The sequence below is a fragment of the Lygodium microphyllum genome, chromosome 22, assembly GCF_053477565.2.
Source record: "Lygodium microphyllum isolate KBCC chromosome 22, Lygodium_microphyllum_v1.1.10, whole genome shotgun sequence".
In the NCBI taxonomy this organism is placed as follows: Eukaryota; Viridiplantae; Streptophyta; class Polypodiopsida; order Schizaeales; family Lygodiaceae; genus Lygodium; species Lygodium microphyllum.
The window spans coordinates 105,212,478-105,235,372 of record NC_141156.1 but is presented as its reverse complement, the minus strand read 5'-3'; the positions used below and the strand labels follow the sequence as shown (position 1 = coordinate 105,235,372).

General features: G+C 40.2%; 1 protein-coding gene across 3 annotated transcripts; it reads right to left on the bottom strand.

Moving 5' to 3' along the window:
- Positions 1 to 10,730: 10,730 nt before the first annotated feature.
- LOC148017464 (heat stress transcription factor B-4-like) lies at positions 10,731 to 20,659 on the bottom strand. Of its 3 annotated transcripts, XM_087662626.1 has the most exons (5): positions 20,523 to 20,659; positions 20,280 to 20,396; positions 19,968 to 20,048; positions 19,466 to 19,815; positions 10,731 to 12,119 (listed from the first exon to the last, which is right to left on the bottom strand). In XM_087662626.1, exons 4-5 carry the CDS (start codon positions 19,697 to 19,699, stop codon positions 11,421 to 11,423), a joined length of 933 nt encoding a protein of 310 aa, XP_087518752.1. In that variant the 5' UTR covers positions 19,700 to 19,815; positions 19,968 to 20,048; positions 20,280 to 20,396; positions 20,523 to 20,659; the 3' UTR covers positions 10,731 to 11,420. The 3 variants fall into 3 exon arrangements, with proteins under 3 accessions (XP_087518752.1, XP_087518753.1, XP_087518751.1); XM_087662627.1 differs by lacking the exon at positions 19,968 to 20,048; XM_087662625.1 differs by lacking the exon at positions 20,523 to 20,659 and having other exon boundaries at positions 20,280 to 20,507.
- Positions 20,660 to 22,895: the final 2,236 nt, after the last annotated feature.

Sequence of the window (22,895 nt, the reverse complement as noted above, 5' to 3'; positions counted from 1 at the left end):
AAGCATTGTATGGTCATGACTGTCGAAGGCCCCTAAACTTCTCAGATCCAACCTTGAGGGTTAAAGCTTCAAGGCAGATGTTGGAAGAGATGGATGACCAAGTAAAGTCAATAAGACAAGACATCCAAGCCACCAAGGATAGACAGAAGGCATACGCGGATTTAAAGCGTCAAGATAGAATCTTCGAGGAAGGAGACATGGTTTTCATTTGCGTACGCCCAAAGAAGAGTTCTTCCCTACCCTTAGGAAATTGCAGAAGCTAAGTCCAAGGTATTGTAGACCTTACAAGATTCTCAAGTGCCTAGGACCTAATGCTTATAGATTGCAACTCCCTGAGAACCTAAAGGTTCATAATGTATTCCATATCAGCCTATTAAAGAAGTATGTACCAAATCCTAATCATGTACTTGATGACCAACAAGTTGTAATGCCTAGTCAAGGAGTTCTTGAACTACGGCTTGACAGGATCTTAGATGTTAGGGAGAGACAACTAAGATCCAGAACCTTGAGAGAATGCCTCATCCAGTGGAAAGATTATCCCGAGGAAGATGCCACTTGGGTAGATGAAAGCACTCTCAACCATCAATATCCCCAGTTTATCTCGAGATGAGGACATCTCGATTCCTCCAAGGGGGAGAGAATGTAATATTTCCGATTCCTAACCCACATTCTTCATAAGAACCTCCTCTTGATAGGAGGCCAAAAGGATAATATTGCAATTATGACAATTTTTTTTGTAATTATCCCCCCTTTCCCCCAGCCGACAATCGTGCTGGAGGAGAGGGAGGGGAGGCACGATGACTGAGCACCACGCTGGATGCCATGGGGGGGGGGGGGGGGGGGGGGGAGGGGGCGGTGAATACCATGCAAATGGCCACGTGGGGGGAGGGAGGTCCTCCTCCCTTCACCCTATAAAAAAACCCCCTGTGGGGGAGGTGAGTAAGAGGAGGGAGGCTGTGATAATCACGCTGCAGATTGAGGAGACGAGAGGGTCGTGAGGTTACTGTGCCAGCTTGCCACCGTAGACCGTCGTGAAGGGAGGAGTGTGGGACGGACGCCGCCTGGCCAAGAGAAGCAGAGGGGAAACTGTCAAAGCCACCGTTGCCACCAGAACGCCGCCGCCACTGTTGAAGCTCCTTAGAAGCTTCTCTAAGAAGCTTCTAAGGGGGCTGTCATAAGCCCCCTTTCCCAAGCAATTTTTTTTCACCCCCTTTTTCCTTCGCAGTTTTAGCCCCTTGCCCCCCCCACAAAAATCTCTCCTTAAAGTCATTTAACCCCCTTTCCTATTGCCTTTACAAAGGCGGTTTTTATAACCCCACCCCCCCGGGATTTAACCCCTTCACAGCCTGTCTTTTACACCCCCTTTCCCCCCTTTTTCAAATCCACTAAGTCCATTTAGAACCCCCCTTTCCCGTGGGGTTCCATCCAAGCCCCTCTAAAAGCCCATTTACCCCGAGAATTAAGCCCTTTTCCCCCTTTTTGTCATCCCACAAAAATCCTATAAGCTAACCTTGCCTTGGGTTTAAAGTAAACTTCCCCATGGAAATCCTCACGTCCGGGTTTCAAAACCCCTTTCCCATCGGCCCTACACAGCGGGTTTTTCAAACCCGGAGTTTAAGCCCCTTACATTCCACAAAGTCATTTTTGACAATTGTAAAGTCATAATCATGAAAACATTCCCTACTTTGAGGAGGCAGCTTTAAGGCCTTCTAAAGCTCGATTCTGAAAGACGGTGGAATTGATCAAGGAAGCCGAACCACAAAGGGAGTTTTGCGTGCGAAGGAGACGGCCAAGATCATAAATTTGCGTCCAAGGCGGAAAGGTCGAATTCGTGACGGCTCCTAAGAAGGCACAAGGCCCAAACGCAGGAGGATCATCTCCTAACATCCATGTGGACATTTCACCACAAGTCCAGGTTTTCTTCCTAATTTTGTTTTATGTCGTAATATTTCAATTGTGCATGATTCATTTACGAAAATTAGGATCCACTTTTTCGATTGAAATACATTAGCTAAATTAAAGGAAATAACTTCGATCAAAGAATCGGTCATTTGTATTAAACGAATGAAAAAGAAGAGCATAAGATCTCTATGCATTCCTAGCAAGTGGTTTTTATGCATTACAAAGTAACAAATTTTGATCAACTAAAGATCATCTTTATGAAGTCGAAATTATTTGATTAGGCATGGAAAGAATAAATCGCATGTTGCATTATTAGACATCTTTCCTTCAAAATGATTCATTAAAAAAGCATTGCTAATAATCCGTTAGGAACTTGCAAGGCATGGAAATGGTTCTTAAGCCGTGTGAAGTAGATTAAACTCTAGTCAATTGGCTTGAATCTCATTCAACTACGTAAATAGTTACGAAAGGTTGTGTAATGCTCATTCAGCATACGAATATCTCATTTAGAAAAGAAGTTAGAAAAATGTTGCATGGTTCACATAAAACCCTAATGCTTAGTAGCATGAATCTTGAATGCATGTTCTAGAAGAATCAATAGAAGTTATGACGTAACTTAGCATATGCTTTGATTTTAACCAAAAAAGTAGGGTTTGTAAATCTACTCAAACGTAGGCAATGAATCATGTGGTTAAGAAAATGGTATCGTAAATATCTTCAAGTATAGACAATGAAATTGGTTTAACCTAAACACCTAAACCGCGAGGGACTCGTTCAAGAATGGTTAAAGCAATGCAACATATCCCAAGTGCTAACTGGGATTTAGCACATTGAGGTTGCCAAAGCTTAAACTCTTAAACCTAAAGACTTGCCCACATTCACGCAATGTAGGGACAATAGGACGTACTTGCGAGAGACGATCTAGGGTTTCTACCCTAAGGATCGCTTGCTAAAAAGGATGAAATTCGAGTTGAATTTGGAACCTTAGGACCGACAATGTCGGCCTAGTGCAATCAGGAATGGATTGTTATGAAGACACCCTAACCCTATTTCCTATCTAATCATGATTTCATGATTAGAAGACACCATTCGATGGGTGAAATAGCCCCATGGTTTTTGATGCGACATTTGTACAACAAGTTGCAGAGTCACATGATCTTGTGATTTGATCACAAGGGAATGACCAATTCCTCAGAATGAGATTGGCAGATTCTTGCGCAAGTTTTTCTTGCAAGAGGATGAGTAATCATCCTGACATAGCACCTTTCTTGGGAAAAGTGATCAAGATAAGGGAATTAGATAATTGCATGGAAGCAAAAGACCAATCAGTAAATCGGAATAACATATTTACTACTAATAGAACTTAAGGTATTGATTAAGTTGGGTTGATAGGGTATGGCCCTAACCCAAGGATATAAGGGTTAACAAACAAACCCTTGGGAATCTTGCCAAGTTGCAATTGATCCCGGATCGAGTGCTGGATGCATTCGGAAAGAAGAATTCACTCCTTAGCAGTTGGCCAAAAATAAACGACCACTGGAAATGATTCTGTTTGTAACAATTGTATAGAGAAGTGTTTGCTTTGTTTGCTCAAGGAATTAAAGGATGAAAAGATATCTAATGCTTCAGGTTGAAGGCCTGAAGGGAGAGGCAGCCTCAGCTACCCCCGACTGCATGCTTGATCCTAACCAAGGGGGTTGTTAACCGCGCCGAGAAGGTGGACCAAACCCACCGCGAGAGGTCTCTCCGTTGGAGTGCTACTTGGAGCACGAGGACGCTTGGGTGCCAAGGGGGGCTCTGGCCGTAAATCCCTCGCCTTCCGGGCCCTGCACAAGAGGCCAACGTGACTCGGGATTGGATCTCGAAGCCCGCATACTAGTCTACGGGTGGAATCTTGGATTAGTAATCCCTGTTGATTGCTGGATAGCCTTCGGCGGATTAGAGCTGGACTTTATAAATGTATTTCAAAGATAAATATGATAACCTGTTGAAAAGGAACTTGTTTGACATTGTTTTTCTATGTCAAGTAGCTATGATTACGTGAAGGAACCAGTGCCTAACGAACTAATTAAGGAAGCTGTTTGATGCATGTCCAACTAAATGTGGTAGGTAATTAGATAACTGAAACAACCTGAGGAAAGTGCGGTGGATGTGGCCATGGGTTCGTCCTACAAAGGTGGTCCCGGTTAGCCGAGAACTTTTCTCAATCATGATTTACAACAAGAAGATCGTTTCAAAGGACATGAACAGCAAGGGCGCTGACTTAGATTCTAAGTTATAGTAATTCCGGTTTACGTTGTTTTAGGGGAACGGAATGGGGCTATGCTTTATGGCAGAGAGGTTGAGCTTGCATCCCTCTTGTTTCCCATTCTCTTTGAACCAAGTGCAGCGTGAATCTGCTTCGGACCTGGCGTTTCTGCGTAAAGTAGTTCGTTGGGATTTTACGCTAGTTGTCGTTTAGGAAATGACCATTAGGGAAAACCCTGATTCAGGTCAGAATACTTTCGCTACGTGGTAGAAGCGGAAAGTCCTAGATCGCAAACCCCGTGACATTCCATGGGAGTGCCAAGCGGAGCTTTCTAGACATCCTTTCCGATGGACTGCTAAGACGTGTCCAAAAGATAACAAGTGGATACGTTATAGCATGCTAGGATCAGTAACTACTTGCAGAGGTTGGGATTTGTTGTTGGTAGGGCTAATCACAGCCTATTTACAAAGAAGACTGACAGTGGCTTGGTAGTGCTGATCATATATGTTGATGATTTGATCATCACTGGTAATGATGACTTGGGCATACATCATGTAATGAAGATGCTGGAATCTGAATTTGACATGAAAGATCTAGGTGAATTGAAGTACTTTTTGGGTGTTGAGGTAATCAAGGCTGAAAATGGTTTATGGCTAATGCATAAACATTATGCCATGGAAATGCTGAAAAAGTATGGCATGGTTGAATGCAAACCATTGGATACACCCCTTGATCAGAATGTCAAGTTGAACATTAACACTGGAGCTGAAATTCAGGATGTGACTATGTACAAGCAGATGGTTGGAAGTCTGATCTATTTGACCATCATTAGGCAAGATTTGAGTTATGCAGTTGGGCTCATAAGTCAGTTTATGCAAAAGCCCAGAAAGCCACATTTGGATGCTGTTGGGCGGATTATGAGATATGTTAAGTCCACTGTAGATTATGGGTTGTTCTATATGAGAGATAAATCCTTGAAACTAGTTGGATACACAGATGCGGATTGGGCAGGATGCTCATATGATCACAGATCTACGAGCGGTTATTCTTTTGGCTTTGGAAGTGGCATGATCAACTGGAGCAGCAAGAAGCAACCAACGGTTGCATTGTCTAGTATTGAGGCAGAGTACAAGGGTGCTGCATTGGCAGCATGCGAGATTTCATGGCTGCTCAAGCTTATGGCTGATTTGGATATCCAGGTGGATGCTCCAGTGACCTTATTATGTGACAATCTCAGTAGTGTACTCTTGGCAACGAATCTAGTATACCATGCCATGACAAAACACATAGAGGTACACTACCATTTTATCAGAGAGATGGTTCTTGCAGGGAGAGTAGATCTTATGCATGTGAAGATTGATGAACAAGTTGCAGATATCTTTACCAAGTCTTTGGGTAAAGATAAGTTTAGTAGTTTTAGACAGCTACTTGGAGTTCATCAGATGATTTGAGCTTGAGGGGGAGTGTTAGAATATTAAGCTCATACTATTCTCCTATTAGTATGTACGACCGACATTAACCATGTCCAGCTATATCAGCAAGTGTGGGACATTAAATAAGTCGGTGGTCTTAGACCCAGTGTGAATGGTCCTACGGACCTTAGTACTATTGTATACACTTACTCTATGTGTGTGGTTATGTGATAATGAATGAATGGAAGAAGGAGAGAGCATGCTTGCTCTTCACTCTGTCTCTGCCTCTCTCAATCTCAACATGTGTGTGTGTGTGTGTGTGTGTGCGTGTGTGTGTGTGTGTGTGTGTGTGTGTGTGGTTAAGAAGAAGAGGGGGTGAGGAGGAGAGAGAGAGAGAGAAGAGAGAGAGAGAGAGAGAGAGAGAGAGAGAGAGAGAGAGAGAGAGAGAGAGAGAGAGAGAGAAGAAGAAGAAGAGAAAGTGAGATAGTGGAAGATTAGACAAAGAGAAGAGAGATATAGAGATAGAGAGCAAAGGTAGTTAGGGACTTGTGCATAGGTCAAGGATTGCAAGGACTGTACGCCAGCTCACATTCAACATTGTAGAGATCCCCTATCCCATCTGAATTACTTCGTCATTCTCTTCACCTCACTCACCTATCCAAGCAACCCATTACCTCCACCATCCCTCTCCATTTTGCTCTATCATATTCCATATCTGTGGAATTATGTCTCAAACCCTTTAGAGATTCCACCATAATCTCATTGCTCCACCCACCCCTCTAAACCCAATTTGCTAATCCCTTAAACCCCATTCACACTCCCCTCATATGTATTCTCGTACTTCTATGAACCTCAATTCAAAGTTCAAGTTTGACAAAGATTGAAGAAGAAGGAATTGAGGAAGTACTGACAACAATGGCCCCAAAGTGGCAGAGAGCTAGAGTGGGACAAGAGGTTGTGCATGTGAATGGAGTCTCATTGGCACCAACTTCTATTTAGGTGCCTTGGATAGGTTTAAAGAAATTTTTCTCAAGTCAAATGATTGAGTGATTCATTGATTAGCTTATAACTAATCAGCTATTGTTACTACTTACAACAATGATGGGTCAAGAGTAGCTCCTATTCATGTAGTCATCAAGAACCTTGCATATCCTTAAATTATTATATGCTTAATAAGGAATTGGAACTCACAACAATGACCTTAGGATATGGAAATAAAATTGTTTATTAGGAACTAGTTATGATTATCCCTTAAAGGACAAAATTACTAGGAGTAAAGATAGATACCATGCTCATGCATGTTAAATGTTGCACATTAATACGTTATATCATCTAGGAGAAAAGCTTATGACCTTTGAAAAGCACAAAGAGAATTGGAAAGTATCCTATCCTAAAGTACTAGTGAGATTATCATGTATCACTTTGTATGATTGCACTCTTAGGGAAAAATAAGTTGTGGATTGTACCTTCTCTAGCTATTCAAAGAAAAATGTTTTGGTTTTTTATGAATTGTTGTAAGGTATGCTTGTTGCTTAGGAAAGGATGATTTCCTAGTTGAGAATAGGATGATTGGCTTGTTTGTGGATTTCTAAAATGAGATATTATGCTTGTACGATCGGATTCTTGGATATGTCCTAAGTCTCCCCCAAGCCTAGTAGCAGAGCTCTTCACCAAGGGGTTGAAATTGTTCGCAACGAGAGCTAGGACCGGCCTCGAAGGTGAGAGGTCTCTCCATAGGGAGGACGCAAGACTAAGAGGCGATAAGGGTGCCATGGAGGCTCTTGCTATTAATTCTTTTGGTAGCATTGAGAACTGGCCTAACCCGTGCAACCTTGGGATGGTCTTCCTGGAAGGTCCTAATGCTAGATAAGGGAAGATTGGTAAATTATGCCTATGTACAAATATTGAACTACTTCGGATATGAGTCTCAATCTAAGGGACGACATTGTGCCTTGGAGAAGATATAGATAGACATACTACTTACAACTATTTTTCAAAAGATTGTTTATAATTGTATTTATTTGTGCTTAATTTACATGAAGGAACATTGTTTAAAAGGCTAATTAAGGAAGCTAATTTCTATATGTCAAATTAAATTGTGGTAGGATTAATTGGCAAACTAAAGAAAACCCTAGAGGGAAGCGGATGGTGAGATCCCTGATGGATCTTGCCAATGGTAGGGTGGTCTCAGTTCACCGAGAGGCTTCCAACACAAATCAAGCATTACATTAGGCAAGTGTAGGAAGAGTTGAATGTTAACTATCATAGCATGTCATCCTAAGAATCCAACCAATGTTGCTTTAGGGGGCGGGAGTTGAGACTTTCCTCTATGGGTAGAGGTGTTGATGCGTATCACTCCCCCTCGTTTCTCTCTCTTTGAACCAAGTACAACAATGGTTCACTTCGGCTTGAGGAATGATATCAATGTGCTTACCTCAAAAGCATTCAAACATTTGATTAGGCAAGTCTAGAAATATCTAAACATTAACTATCATTGCATGTCATCATTAGAATCCAATCAATGTCATTTTAGGGGGCCAAAGTTGAGACTTTATCCTACGAGTAGAGAGGTTGATGCATATTGCTCCCCTTCATTTCTCTCTCTTTGAACCAAGTGCGCCAATGGTTCATTTCAGCTTGATGGATCATAGCGATGTAGTCACCTCAAAAGCCGACGATAAATGGCTAATAGGAGACTACATCATATAACATGGCTTCCTATTTCAAGTCGATCCTTGTAGGGTTGAGGTGGAGCTTCCCCTGTGGGGTAGACTCAAATAGCTCAAGTTTACAAATGTTTGGTTATTCTAACGAGTTCCAAACAGCATTAGTCTTAATTACTTCTTGATAGGCTATAAAAATGCACGCTATTGACGCTCGTTTAGGTAGGCATGTTATAGCATTGAAGATGCTAAAAGTAGCCTACATAATCCTCAAGCATTGCCCTATAATGAAATCATCTTGGCATGGCCCAATATAGCTATGTACAACATTCAAAATCCAAATATGATTAGTACACATATTTCAACACCAAAGTCATCTCCCAACTTAGATGGAGGCATTTTGAGAATGTCAATTATAAATGTGTAAACAATGATTTAAGCTTGACAGAAGATGGAAGCAATGAGCAAAGAGAGATTTGCCTCTATAGCATTTGCTAATAAAATGAACATCCCCACAGCATGAGTAATTTACAACCTTCAATGCAAGGTGCAACTTTCCATGGACTTAAATCCCCATAACATGAAATTGAAAACACACTTGCGAGTAAAGTACCATCTACACCCTTGCTAAACAAAAAGATGCCACACATTTCTACAAGGATGTACTCATAAACCTATATAATCATGAGGTTATTGGATGGAATGAAAGAACTCAGGAGTGCATTGCATCTTTCTTGACAGTACTTCATCCTAATACATGGATTAACCCAATCCTACATAAGATATTCCACATGTTAGTTTATTGCATGCATACTTTGAAGCAAATGTGTCAGTGGACTAAGCTAATGATATCAAGGAACCAATCTTTTTGGAAGCATTTCATGGTGGGCTAAGCTAATGATATCAAGGAACCAATCTTTTTGGAAGCATTTCATGATGCATTAGATATAAAGCCAATACATGTAGTCTTAAATATCATCTCACAACCAAAAGAGAGTAAATGTACTTTCTACTTCTAGGAAATTCACTAAGATGGTACATGAACACATTATAGGTGGGTGGCATCAAGTAAAGCCCCTTTAATCAATGTGATGTGGTAAAGACTTTCTTTAATGCATTTCGCTTGCACTAAACTTTCATCTCTACACTTCACCATGTAACATGTTGCCATTGAGTTGGTGTTGATGCAATTAAATTTTATATTTCCTCAAATGTGGACATGAACAATCAATGCAAACTATCTTGCTCTTTTTACTGTCTTTTTAGAAGATTTTTTAATCTACATTCAAGTGCCACCTAGGCATCTTGTCACTCTCCAAAACTTCTATCCAAAATTTCTACATATATGTTGTTTGCAAACTTCATTTAGAAGCAACCCTTTGCATTGTTCCAAAGAAATATGAACCCACACAAGTGTTTAAAAAGCATTTAGAAAAATTCTGTGCCAGCAGATAATTCCATCTAGAAAAGCAATATCCCTCCTTTTGATGTGCAACTTTTGACCCATTTCTGAAACATTCAACCTTAGGCATAATATACTCGTATTCAGCTTAGAATAACATATATGTTCCCATCATTCATATACAGCCTAAGATTACATGTATGTTCCCATTAAATACTTCACCAACCATGTCCTTTATGCCAAACAGGTAGTTCTCATGCAAGTCCTAGCATCAAAGCATGCATGTGAACCAATATGAAGCTGCTATTTATTCTTGTTCTTGGAGAATTGTAGGTGAAGAGACCAGTCTTTTGCATATGTAAAAAACAAATGGCGATGTGACTCCAAAACTACTCTCTTATTATTGCTCATTGGATTTTCAATGGACTATACCATGAATTCTAGAGTTGTGGCTTAGTAGAGCCCAAAGTAGAAGAGAACTACAAATTGCGCAACAGTCTGTGAATATACCCTTTTCCCCTGTGCCACTAATGGCACACTACAAATTGCATAGACACCACAATAACCTGCAAATATACATACTACCCTTTTTCCCCTGAAATCATGGATGAGCAACACTAATTCTATTCCCGAGAATTCACGCAAGTCATAATAGTACTACCACACTAATTTCATCTAATACCTTCAACATTTTCATAGTTACCAAGTGATGTGAATTGTCCCTTCACCTGTATGCTAAATAATAGCACTCATCAACATGTCATGCCGACTAGTGCACAGTACCAAACTCTTTACATGTAGCCAAAAACAACACTAGCATAAAATAACCAATCATTTCCCAGCCAAAAGACAGTCATTTCCCGGCCAAAAGAGAGATTCTTTCCATGATGCTCTCATTTACAAAGTTCAACTACTTTCAGATATACATCAGTTAAAATTTCCACGATTTTCTTTTAAATGGCAAAAAGGCCTATCAATGAACTTTACAAAGTATGACTACTTACAGATATACATCAGTTAAAACTGCCAACACAGTCGAAGGACTTGATAGACTGCCTGCATACTGAAATCCATGTACTTACCTCCTCGCATTGCTTATGAAGTTTAGGACACTAGTAAATTACCAACACAGTATACAACGACTCTTAATTGATCAAAAACAAAGCTTAGACTATATTACCCATCCCTCTGCTCAAGTTGAATGAGATGAGAGATTTGCAAAACCATATTCTTACACCCAAACTAACTGCATTTCTCTCCCATTCTACCTACTAAGTTCACAGGAGATCAAACAACTTTAAAAATGCTGATAATCGTACAAGTTGCATGCAAGAACTGCCACTCCAAATACAAGCTCCAGTTTACACCCAACATATACAATTGGCTGTCTCAACCATCGCACAAAAACAATGTCCCACCACTGGCTCATCTATACTTTCTTGTATTTGAGCCCACACAGCCGTAGGGTCATCAAAACTTCCATTTCACTTGCATACAGCGATATGCCAATGGAACTACCAAATCATATGCAGGTCTGGAAATCCATGTAGCAGAAGCCATCTTCGGAAGGTTAACACTACTGGCACCCAATGATGAGTAGGGCAAACATTTATACACGTGCTTGTAAAACTCCTCTTTTAGGAGGATCTAACCCTGATAGGTCTTCCATCAAGTAACTCAGGCATGCTTTCATGAAGAAAGGCCGAGCATTGTCTCTTGATATGAAGCAACTGATCCCCAAATTGTGCTCTACTGCTAGGTCACTTTTGATAGTCAGACCCAAGAATAGTATGTCAACTGAATTCTGCTCCTTTCTCATGGCTACCTTTCTTTCCTGCCGCTTCATGAAGGGCAGTGTCTGTCATTACTGGGTGATCCTCATCAGCTGAAGGACAGGAATCAACCCTGTTTCTACCCTGCAATGCCACTCCAAAAAGCTTAGGAGGGCTGCTATTTGGGCCTTGAAACATTCGATCCTCTGTTTCAGAAGCCTGATTTTGTAGGCTTATGTCATACGATACTAGCTTCAGCTCTAAATTTTCACAGGCGGAATCACTGATAGGGCCTGGAATAGTCGTACCTGCGTTCACAATTTGATGTTCCCAGTTACTTTGACTGCTTTGGAAAAACCTAGTTATGTAGCTTACATCATGTGACGGCCCTTTCAGATGCCTTTGTATATAGAGCAGCAAATCACTGCAAAGTTTGCGTAAACAAGAAAGCTCTGACACAAGCATCAAGTTCTCTTTCTTCAGCCTTTCCGCTTCATCGGAGCGTGAAGTAGAGGCTTTCCCTCTTGGAGAAGAAAGGTGAGATGAATCAGATGATGTGGCCTGGTCATCAGCAGAATGGGATGGAGATATTGACCGTTTAGATGGCAAGGAAGGGATTGTTGTCTTGCGCCTGTGAATTTCATTCAACAAGTGCCTTTCCCCCTTCTTAAAAAAATCATTTGCAAACTCCCATCTATCAGGTACGATCTTTCGAAAACCCTGCAACAAAATATTACTCACCCATCAATTAAAGAGAGAGATGCAAAAATTCAATCAACATGAGAAGCTTGATTTGATATAGCAACTAGAAAATTCCCTATAGTGTTAAAAGTATAATGCTAGATCTGCATATTATGATGGGCCTCTCTCAACCTTGATTTAATTGATGGCTCTCAGTTTACATCAATAAAAGATGAAATAGTTTAAAATGTTTAACTGTTACTCCTAGAGTTGAGTAGGCTTTGCACTTGAGAGGATTCCTTCCATCTATTTACCTAAAGGCTTTAAATCTCCCTTTTCTGAGATACGATACCCAATATTGTATGTTTTTCTCACATGACAAAAGACCAAATACAAAACACTTGTGCTAACAACTATCTAAAGCTCTTCATTTGAGGTATAGGAGCGCTGATCTACATGCTCTAGTAGCCATACAAGTCAATACTTGTCAAATGATAAAAACAGAATTGGTCCTTTCTATGTTGACTGCTTTCAAAAACTTCATTACTTTTAAGCCTCCACATGCAGGTAAGGCAGCACCTTGTTATTATCCTCACATGCATGTCCCTTGTATATTTGTTCGCGCTCAATGTGATCTTGCAACTGTAACACTTCCTCTGCTAGGATGATGAGTTCAGTTACCTACATGCATTGGCAATGCACAACAAAGCTTTCGAACAGAAAGATGGAATATGTTCTACATACATAATGAAAAAATTGTGCATGCACACAAAGTATGGAAAAAGTAGGAAGTATTAGGTCAAGCCTGCCCCTACCACCACGGACGTTTGATACCATATCAGAAGTGGGTGCGGTGAAGGAGGGGTCTGAAACTGCTATAATAGACTGCACAACACAAGAAATGAAAGAAAAAATAAATACTACAAAGATAGAGAAGAATACTGCCGAGAAAGCACTCAAAAGAATGCTCAAAAAATGGAATCCATATACCAAGATAAGAAACAGTCAAGTGCAAGAGTGAGTCACCAGCTGTGTGGGCATTGGCATCAGTCCGACAGGACCTGCTAAGAAAGTATGCAGAGTGATGAATGACTAAGGAGAAAGGAGTCCTGCTATAAATAGCCCTAGATCTGGGAAAAGTCGGCCAGCTGAATTAAGATAATGATAAAATATGCTGGTCGGCCAGCTCAACAAATAACCAATAAATCACGCACCTACAAACTAATGTGCCAAACCAACACGCATGAGCTGAATACTCTGCTAACAAGCCTACCTAAAAAGGAAAAAAGAGAATTGTATATAGTCAATCTCAACACCAAGATTTTGAAAACTGCCAAACTTCAAAAATGCATAAGAAGCCGCACTCAAGGTCCACTACACCTACATATCAATGAGGCTAAGATGCCCCACCACCACCACATCCCCTCACTCCCTTCTCTAGCATTGGGATGATAGCATCACTAGGGCTAGAAGGCAGGAGAGGAGGCCTTCATGGCATTCGTTGTCACCAAGAGGAGGCCTTCAAAGCCTTGGTCTTCGCCTTGGCCAAAGGACTGTAATCCGAGTTAAAGTCGAGCAACAACTATGATGATGATGATGATGATGATGATGATGATGATGATGATGATGACGACCACCACGACAATTCATCTAATTAGAGGAGTCCTTTCCCTTCTTCTTCCTCTCCTTCTTGGTAGTTCCTTGCATTCCTTCCAACAATTCCCCTTCTTGCCCCAATGGTAACACTAAACCTTTGTCTTCTTCCAATCGCCCCTCTCTAAAGTTGCATAAGCTTCTTGAGTGCCACCATATTGAGATGGTAGCCTCCCCCTAAAATGCAAAGCGCCTCATGCTCAAGTAAAATAGAGGTCATATGCTCAAAATGAACGTGTTGCCAATGTCTAAGCTTGTAAGGTTTGGCCACCCTATCAAACTCTGAAGGAAGCTTATAGGAAACAATCCCTAAAAGATATGCTTCTAGAAGGGCGGGGTGGACCACATGTGTTCACTATTGAGGCTAATCTTGTATCTGTGTCACTTGAACAAAGAATGATTGTGCCATGCCAATTGCCTTGAATCTAATAGCCTATAGTTGACCATAGAGGCGAAGCCTCGTTCATACATTGCAACTTCTCCCACACATTTGAAGCTATCCTACAAGAGGTAACTATCGAAATAACCTCTTTAGAGATGCATTTGAGAATAGCAAAATGGGCATGAGAATCATCTATCCCCCAAGTAAACACTACTTCCTCATAGTTGTCTCAGTCCCAATCTTCTAGAATAGAATCTTAAATCCAAGGATAAAAGATGGCTCCAAAAACAACATATCGCAAGCGCTTTCACACAAACAAGCTTTCATCACAACACTCCAAGCGAGATAGTCAGATTACTTAAGCTTATCATCAATAGAGTTGTGTGGAGGTGCCATTGAAGTGGAGAGGTAAAGAAAATGGAAGTAAAGAAGAGATCTAGAGAGTTTTGGGTGCCAAGGGAGCAAGATTTCAAGTGGTTCAAGTAAGCACGAGAGCATAGTGTACAAGATGTCAAGACCCAACAATCGGTACGGTGCAAACTCTCTACAAAGCTGAAATTTAAAGCAAAGGTATAACCAGCCACAAATCATGTGTTTGAAAAGAAGTCAACAATTGCAAGGATAAAAATGTCAGCACAAATCCAAAGCAGCTAAGGAACACGTAAGGTCAAATATATTACATCATGCAAAGAGAAACCAAGGAAGAAACAGACCAGGGTGCAGCATTCAGAAGTGTAAACACGGAGGCGGGGAGCAGGAATCGCAGTCATGCAGCACACCAAGGGGTCGTCCGGCCCTGCAGGCCATAAACAGACTGAAAAGATAGGGTTCAGGCTGGAAACCGCAGGGTTTGCAGGTCAGAAACAGGTCGTGCAATAGGAGACATAGTTACCCAGCTCTAGTAGAGCTCACATCAGTCAGATGCAGGTAGGAGCAGCAGCAGAATGAGGAGGATACAGGCCTGCACCAGTAAACAGCACCAGGAACGCTAAGACAGACATCTGATACCACAGGGGAACTAATGGAAGCAAGAGAAACTACTGCAGTAGACTCCACAAACACAAAGAAGAAAGAAGCATAATGCAAAAAACACGAACTCAACAAGAATATGCTCAGGAGATGGAAACCATACACCAAGGCACAAGAACGGTACAAAGCTCGGGCGCCCACTCACCAACAGTGGGTGTGGTCTCCCTCTCTCCACCAAGTTGCATATTTGAAAGTATGTCAAGTGACTGACTAAAGAGGAGGGAACCTGCCCGAATTGGCAAAAAGAAATGCCAAACCCCTCTTGTTTATTTACATGTAAAGATCTCCATATTGTTGGGTTTCTTTTAACTGGTGGTCATAAGGGTACCCAAACATTGGAGGACAGACTTGCAATCATTCTTGAGTCTATCTCTTTCAAAATATTCATTCTTGCTATTTTGGACATTTGGCTTTGTCCTTGGGAGGACATTACCAATAATTCATATTTTTCATTTTTCATTTACAGGTGGATCAAATACTTATCTCCCAAAGATAGCTAGTCCTAGACTCTAGTGGGGTGGGTTGAAATGGTGTGCTCATGAGCACTTTGATACAATGCCACATCATGCCCTTTTAACTTTGCTTGGGTATCCTTGACCCAATCCTAAACAATGCCCAAACAAATAAACAAAATCTAACCCACGAGATGTATACTCTGCAAACACTCTTCCCACCACTCACATTAAACACCCACAGTACGTTGAAGAAGAAGCAAAACTAATTTCTCACAAAATGAACATCAGGTTAACACCATGACTCAAAGCCAAGAAAGATCAGCAAAAGGGTCAAACAAGAGTGAACAATGATGATCAATGCTTCAAGTAAACAAAAAGAGCTTTATAACTAAGGAAGCCAAATCTTCAATCAAGGAAAGAACCTTATATGGTTTTAAAAAAGTGACAATAGTGGCACCATTTTAGTAAATATTGAAACAATGTGCTAAATTAGTTTATTCCTTACAACCACATTTCACCCAAGGCAATTGTTTGCAGTGTATCAATCCATGTCAACTAATGTCAAGTCTTAGAGCCATACAAGAAAGACAGTATTGGCTGGTGCTTTTTTAAAATGTGGCCCTTTAGGTCATGAGCCAATTGATCCTCTTCCAATGTTTCACCCATTTCTAGAACATGTACATCTTTACTTGCGAATTCTTTGGTAAATGATATTCCTTGTTCATCCATTGCAAACATCTAAAATTCTTTCAAGCTCATTTGAAAGTGATTGTTTATCAAGAGTTGGCTACCTCATTCCCTAAGACAAGATTATCAATATTACCTAATTTCTTTTTAGGCTTATAAGCCATTTCTCCTACTTTTTTAAGTGTCGTGAATGGCCCATGACACCTAGGTGACAATTTTGGACATTTCCCCCTATTATTGGTTTCAAATTGCTTGTGCACCCTTAGATAAACTCGTCCTCCTTCCTCTACAACAAGAAATCTTTTGTGCGGGCTAGCATAGGCTCTATCTCTATCATGTTCCCTCCTATTGCTACTTTATGCACGTTTCAAAATTACACTCATATCTTCTAAAATATCTTTGGTTGCTTGAACCTTTTCTTCCTACAATCCTCCTCTATTAAGAGCTCTAGGTTTAAACCCATACATGAAATATATGAAGATAAATTGACTATATCATGTGGAAGAGTGCCTAGCACTACTAAATACAAACTCTTAACAAATTCTATCGTTTCTACAGCTCAAGTTGTCATGTGGAAGAGTGCTTGGCAATGTTATACATAAACTCTATGATAAGCTAAGTACTCTTCCCAATTAGACTACTATCTACTTACATATGCTCATAGCATATCTTCAAGGATTTGGCCTCACCCTTTTATTTATCCATTTGTTTGTAGATGATTGACAATACACTTGCTAAGTTTGGTACCCAACCTCCTAAACACAACTCTCCAAAAGTACCTATAAACTTCCTATTGAAATATGCGCCAAAAGGCTATACAATCATTGTACATTATCTCCAAGAAGAAATTCAAAATTCTTTGAGAAGTACAATTTCAAATTGAGCGTGATCATCAAGAATTTCATTAGGCTTTTTAGTGTCCACCACTTATATGTTTTAACCCTAAAGACAAACTAGCCTCAAGCACTCGATACTCTAGAGGCATGTTTCAAGTTTGTGAAGACCTTGTCATTTTTTAAGGAACATAGAATTTGTTATATTTCTATCCTTTCCTTCCTATTTGAATTGTACTAATTTCATATACTTGAGCATTGGACTATTTCTTATCCATGGATGGTATTCCTCATGCAAAACAATCTCAACTAATTGCACCTACATCTTTCGACATGGAGGTATGTTCAAATCTAAGGGTGTGGATCTAGTATGATGAATATCTTTTTCTTTACAATTTCTTTATGTGCTATTTCAACCAACAAGGTCAATTGCAAATTCATGGTGTCCACAGTTCCCTATAAAGTACACAACTAAATCTCCATGCTTCCTGTCCAAGCTGTTGATATTTCATGTTACTCGCGAGTAGCTACACGATCTTCCAAATTATCCTTAGCTTCTTTAAGTTCTAATTCTACATCAACAATAGGCTGATCTGTTTTAGTTTTAGTGTTGCCTTCTCTTCCTTGTATTTCTTTCTTCTTTTTAGTAAATACTTTACACATCGGAACTCTAAAAAGAAAACTCACACTTGTACCCATAGGCTACTCGTAAAGGTACAAATTAACACTTCCCAATTTTTTGCCGCTCTAATTAAATTCAGCTTTGTCAAGGTCTCCCACACACTCAAAGCAATGACAAAAACCCAAATTTGAATGTTCCTCTACCAAATAATTTTTTATTAGTGCTGTTCAAAGAGTTTTGCAGTCCTCAATCTATATTTAACAGTTCCAACGAATGCCAAGACTATTCTGAGCCAACACATGGCAGTTTTCTGCATTAAATACAGTTACCTCAGGCTGAGACACAGTCATGGCTGCGTGACATGGGCAGGCTATGGGCCAAGGAAAATTGCATGAAACAGGTCACGTACAGTACAACTGTTACAGCCTGCTTGTCTGATCTGGAATAAGGGTATGGCACAGAAAAAAAGAGAAAGACATAGAAATTCAGCTATGCATTTTTTAGCCACCCAGTCTTGCCAGCACATACATAATGATTTGTTTATTAATCCTTGGTGTGTTTAAGACATGCCTGCCACATCATCAAATTACTTGACTTTAGCCCATCTTCACACACATCAAATGGCATGACCATGTACTGTGCCTCATATGCACATACAATTGTGCCCCCTAAACCCCATACGTATATTCTACAATACATAAATGGCGACAAATCTTGATTGTGTTTCTTGCAACTGACACATTAATCAACATGACCAAAAAAACTCATAGTCACTATTTTTATTTAGTTGTTTGTGTTATAGAGATGTTGCATCACACCAACTAGCAAAGTGCACATGAAAGGTAGATAAAGCACATGCCAATGCTGTCACCACCATCTGATTTAGCTATTTGTGCTCTAGAGATGCTGTAGCACATCAACTAACAAAGGGCATGTGAAAGCTAGAAAGAGCAGATGATAATGCTCTAAAATTAAGGGCTGGATCTAATTTATGTTCTTTAAGTTCACACATGCTAGTACAAATTACAGGCCCCTACTCAATGAGCGTTTACAACAGGCCAATCTTATGTCGCATGGTCATTTCAGAGTAGGAAACATGGACTATATTCACATCTACAGATTCCTGAATGGGACAGCTTCCTCCTGATGAGGGGGCCACACGCCATCGTGCTTAAACGAAGAAATGAGAAAGATATGCAACATGCAATTCAACAAAAGCCGATGGGACAACCACTTGCATGATAAGCTCAAAAATTCTCACATAAGGGCACCACAAAGCATGCTTAAACCAAGAAATGCAACAAAAATGCCACGTGCACTTTAACAAGCTAATGAGACAACCATTTGCAACTTGAAAGCAATTGCACCTGAACAACATTTGATCTCCTAGAATCCGACAAAACTCGGCATATGGTAGGTACCAATTGAAATCCTACACAAGATTGTGCATCAAAAGGACTTGTTACTATACTTTGAGATGATACCCAGGCAGCCTCTTTTTCAAGATCAACATGATGTCAAATCAAGGGCAACTGACAAGTGACTCGACAGAAGTATTAGTTGTTTAAGTAACTCATGAATGTCGAAGTGTGAGTGTGTGAAAGGAAGAGGAAGCATAAACACTGAATACACTATACAATGAAAGCAGCAATCCAAGAACTCGGACATGACCAAAGACGGGCAATAGAATCCATCACATAAGAAATTGTAGATTCGGCACTTACGTAAGTGTTCAACTGGCGAACAAAACTGGAAAAGTTGTTATGTTTGAAGTAATTGGGTAACAGATCCCTGGCAAACTCGGGTGGCCGCCACACAATAAATGTCGTTCCATCCGCATTCCAAGATATGATGCCATCTGTGGCAGGGTCATCGACAAGCTGGAATGTCTTTGACAAAAACGGTGCTGGAGATGTCTTCTGAGAAGAACCATCCGGCACACTGATTGCCTGCTCCATCTGCTTGCTTCAGCAGGAGTCCTCACACCCTTCCATACCCAGACATGGACAAACAATGGGTTTTGGAGCCACCAACTCAGGATAAAGAGGTATTATCTGGTGGAAATTGCAGAGCCCTAGCATGAGCCAGCAGTATGGGGTCAGAATAGCACAAAATTCCTCATCAGTAAACAGAGTCTTGGTCAAAACTTCATCAAAACGGACAAAATTCTTCATCAAATGTTAAAAATTGCGTCAAGACAAGGAGCTTGAATAGTGTTGACATCACCTATTGTGAATGTTGCCAGAATTTGTCTATGTTTCATCAAGAACCCCAGAAATCAGGCCAAACAATGGAGCTTGAATAGTGCTGAGGTGACCCATCAAGCATGTGGCCAAATTTTGCAGAAACAACAACATATCACATTGCATTCAGGATCTAAGATATCAACAACTCTAACTTGAATCATGAGCAACGAAGGGCGAAATTGACAGAATAGCCCATTTTAACATATCAATAGGTGAAACTGAAGAGCTCAATACGACAAGCAAATGATTAACGGAGTTGACAGGAATAAAACATCAAAGGAGCAGGGGGTACCTCGCCAGCGGATGAATCTAGCGTCGCTCAGAGACTCCGCACTGGGCATAATCGGCCAGGAAAAGGGGCAAAAGGGAAATGGATCGCCCGATCGAAGAGACGGTAGGAAGCTGCAGCCTATCAGGTCGAGCCAGGGACAGAATTCGGGGAAAAAAGCAAAACAAGGGATGACAACAGATTATCAAGCAGTGAAACGAATGGGAAGGAAGAAGAATCTAGAAAACTTCCAACAACTTCTACGACCTTCTAGAAGCGTCCTGGCACGGAGACACAATCCGCGAGCCGCCCCTTTTACTTGACTTTTTTACCCGAATGATCTGCTTAGCTTTATCCAAAATATATTCGAGAGCCAAACAAGCGTCTTTCCTTGTGAAGAGAGAAGGGGTGCTACTTGGGACTCCGGAGTGGGACTCCGGAGCTGAGTTGGTTGGAAGTATCTCTACTATCATAGGATGTGCCACAACGATGAGTAATGGGTTGGTCGTTTTGGGGGCAACGATTCACTGTTGCAAGTGAGGTGAAGCTGTCGCACGTCACTTCTCTCACAACTACCCCTTGTCAAGGATTAGATCCACATGTTTAATGAGCTCGAGTGGAGGTCATATGTAGTCCATCCATGGATTGAACATGCTATCGACATGTGCCATTCCTCATAATATTTAACAGGTTCTTACATTGATCATTGTATTATGTAGATCATGCATTTAGTTATGAAATGACGCTCCACTAATCCATGTACACAACTCAACCCGTGAGAAAGTTTAGAAGATCATGCATTTAGTTATGAAATGACACTCCACTAATCCATGTACACAATTCAACACTTGAGAAAGTTTAGAAGACATTCCATCTACATGTATGGAGCAAAAGCATTATGATTGATTGATTAGTAAATTGTCTCAATTTTTAACATTTGCTTAGCATTTCATATTCCCAATTTACATAGGTCAATAGTGAATGTCTGAGAATGAGATGACTATAAATTGGAACCTCAAGAAAATGCAACAAGTCATTCAATTACTTGTTTATTAATAGCTATAAAACAATTAAACAAAATGAACAAGTTCATGGTATTGAAAGCTTTCTCACCTAGCAAGTAATAGGTCACTATTACACTCAAGAAAGTAGAGTAATGATAACTCATAAATGTGAGATTCTATAAATGTATACTAATTAAATGTTCAATAATGTTCCATTAGACTAAGAAGATAGTGCCATGGAGGACACCCATATAGAAGAAGCACATCCTTCAAAGGACAAGGTGTTCACATAAATGATGCAATCGATGCACGCTTGGAGTTGGAAGCCCATTGAATATAGTAATTCTACTCTTTACATAATTCTCGAGGGCCATAACCCTTCTCTCTCAATAACTCTATAAATAGGGCCATAAATAAGACTTGTATTGGATCTCTAGGTGGATGTGAATAATAAGGATTCTTTGCTTGAAGTTGTAGAAAAGATAAGGAATGTTGAACAATCCACATTGACATTAAGAAGGGCTTCAATGATGAGGTTTTTGTGATAAAACATTATAAAGAGAAGGTGTAGCCTAAAATTGTGTCTAATTATCACTTTGAGGAGAATATAGACAATTTTAGCTCTAGAGAGCTACTCAAAATTCGGAATGGGGGACTATTGCCATTTGTCTATGATCCAATGAAGATGGGAGGGGATAGTAAAGTGTCACTTATGGAGGCACATTGTGAGAGCACTTACACATCCTTTGGGTTTGGATCAAATGAATGTCCAGTTGGTAGGGTTGCATGAGGGAAACCCTATTTTGGAGTCTAGTTTCCAAAGCAAATAATGTATTGAAGAGGCACACCAACATCTTCATCAACATCACCTTCTACATGATCATACACCTCATCAACATCAACCTCTTGGCCTTTAAACAAGGGAAAATATTACTATGAGGTACCCATATGCCATAATCCATGTTGGCAATCCTTTTCCTAATGTATCCATGTTGGTCATAATCCATGTTGGCAATCCTTTTTGTGATGTATGATACTTCTTTCCCCAATTCTCTCCTTTGACAAATATCCTTATCATGTCTTACATGTCATTGACTTTTGGATTCTCATATGTACATTTTGTGGTCATTCTTTATTATAAAAGCTGTTGATCGTGTGAGCTTATAATATTATGATTTCATGTTCTAATTTTCAAAGTATCATAATTATATATAGATTCTTGAATGTGCATATATTTCTCACTAGAGTGTGTGCTAAATGTTTTGTGCTTCTTTTTTAAATGAAGATTTTGAGAGAGAGAGAGAGAGAGAGAGAGAGAGAGAGAGAGAGAGAGAGAGAGAGAGAGAGAGAGATGAATGATTCAAATAGTTTGTTGGGTTTTTTTGTGTTAAAGAGAAAAAGATTGCACAAGGAGTTCTTTAGGCGCTTAAAAGCATATCTACCTAGCACACAAAGAGAGAAGTATGGTCAAAGGCATTTCATTTTCAATTTCAAGGGGATCTTGACTTTGCGTTCCTCTAGTGTTAAGGGAAATGGAGGTAGAATGTGCCATTGAGCTAAGTACTTGATGCCTGAGGAAAAAGTAATTCTATCAAAAGATAAGGCATGAGGCATAAGAACCTATAAAAGTATTAAT

Excerpts from the sequence above, each read along its gene's own strand:
- LOC148017464 (XM_087662626.1), bottom strand. The coding sequence starts at position 19,699 with ATGGAGCAGGCAATCAGTGTGCCGGATGGTTCTTCTCAGAAGACATCT. Across the intron at positions 12,120-19,465 it reads TTCGCCAGTTGAACACTTAC|GGTTTTCGAAAGATCGTACC; the intron begins GTAAGTGCCGAA and ends ATTTTGTTGCAG.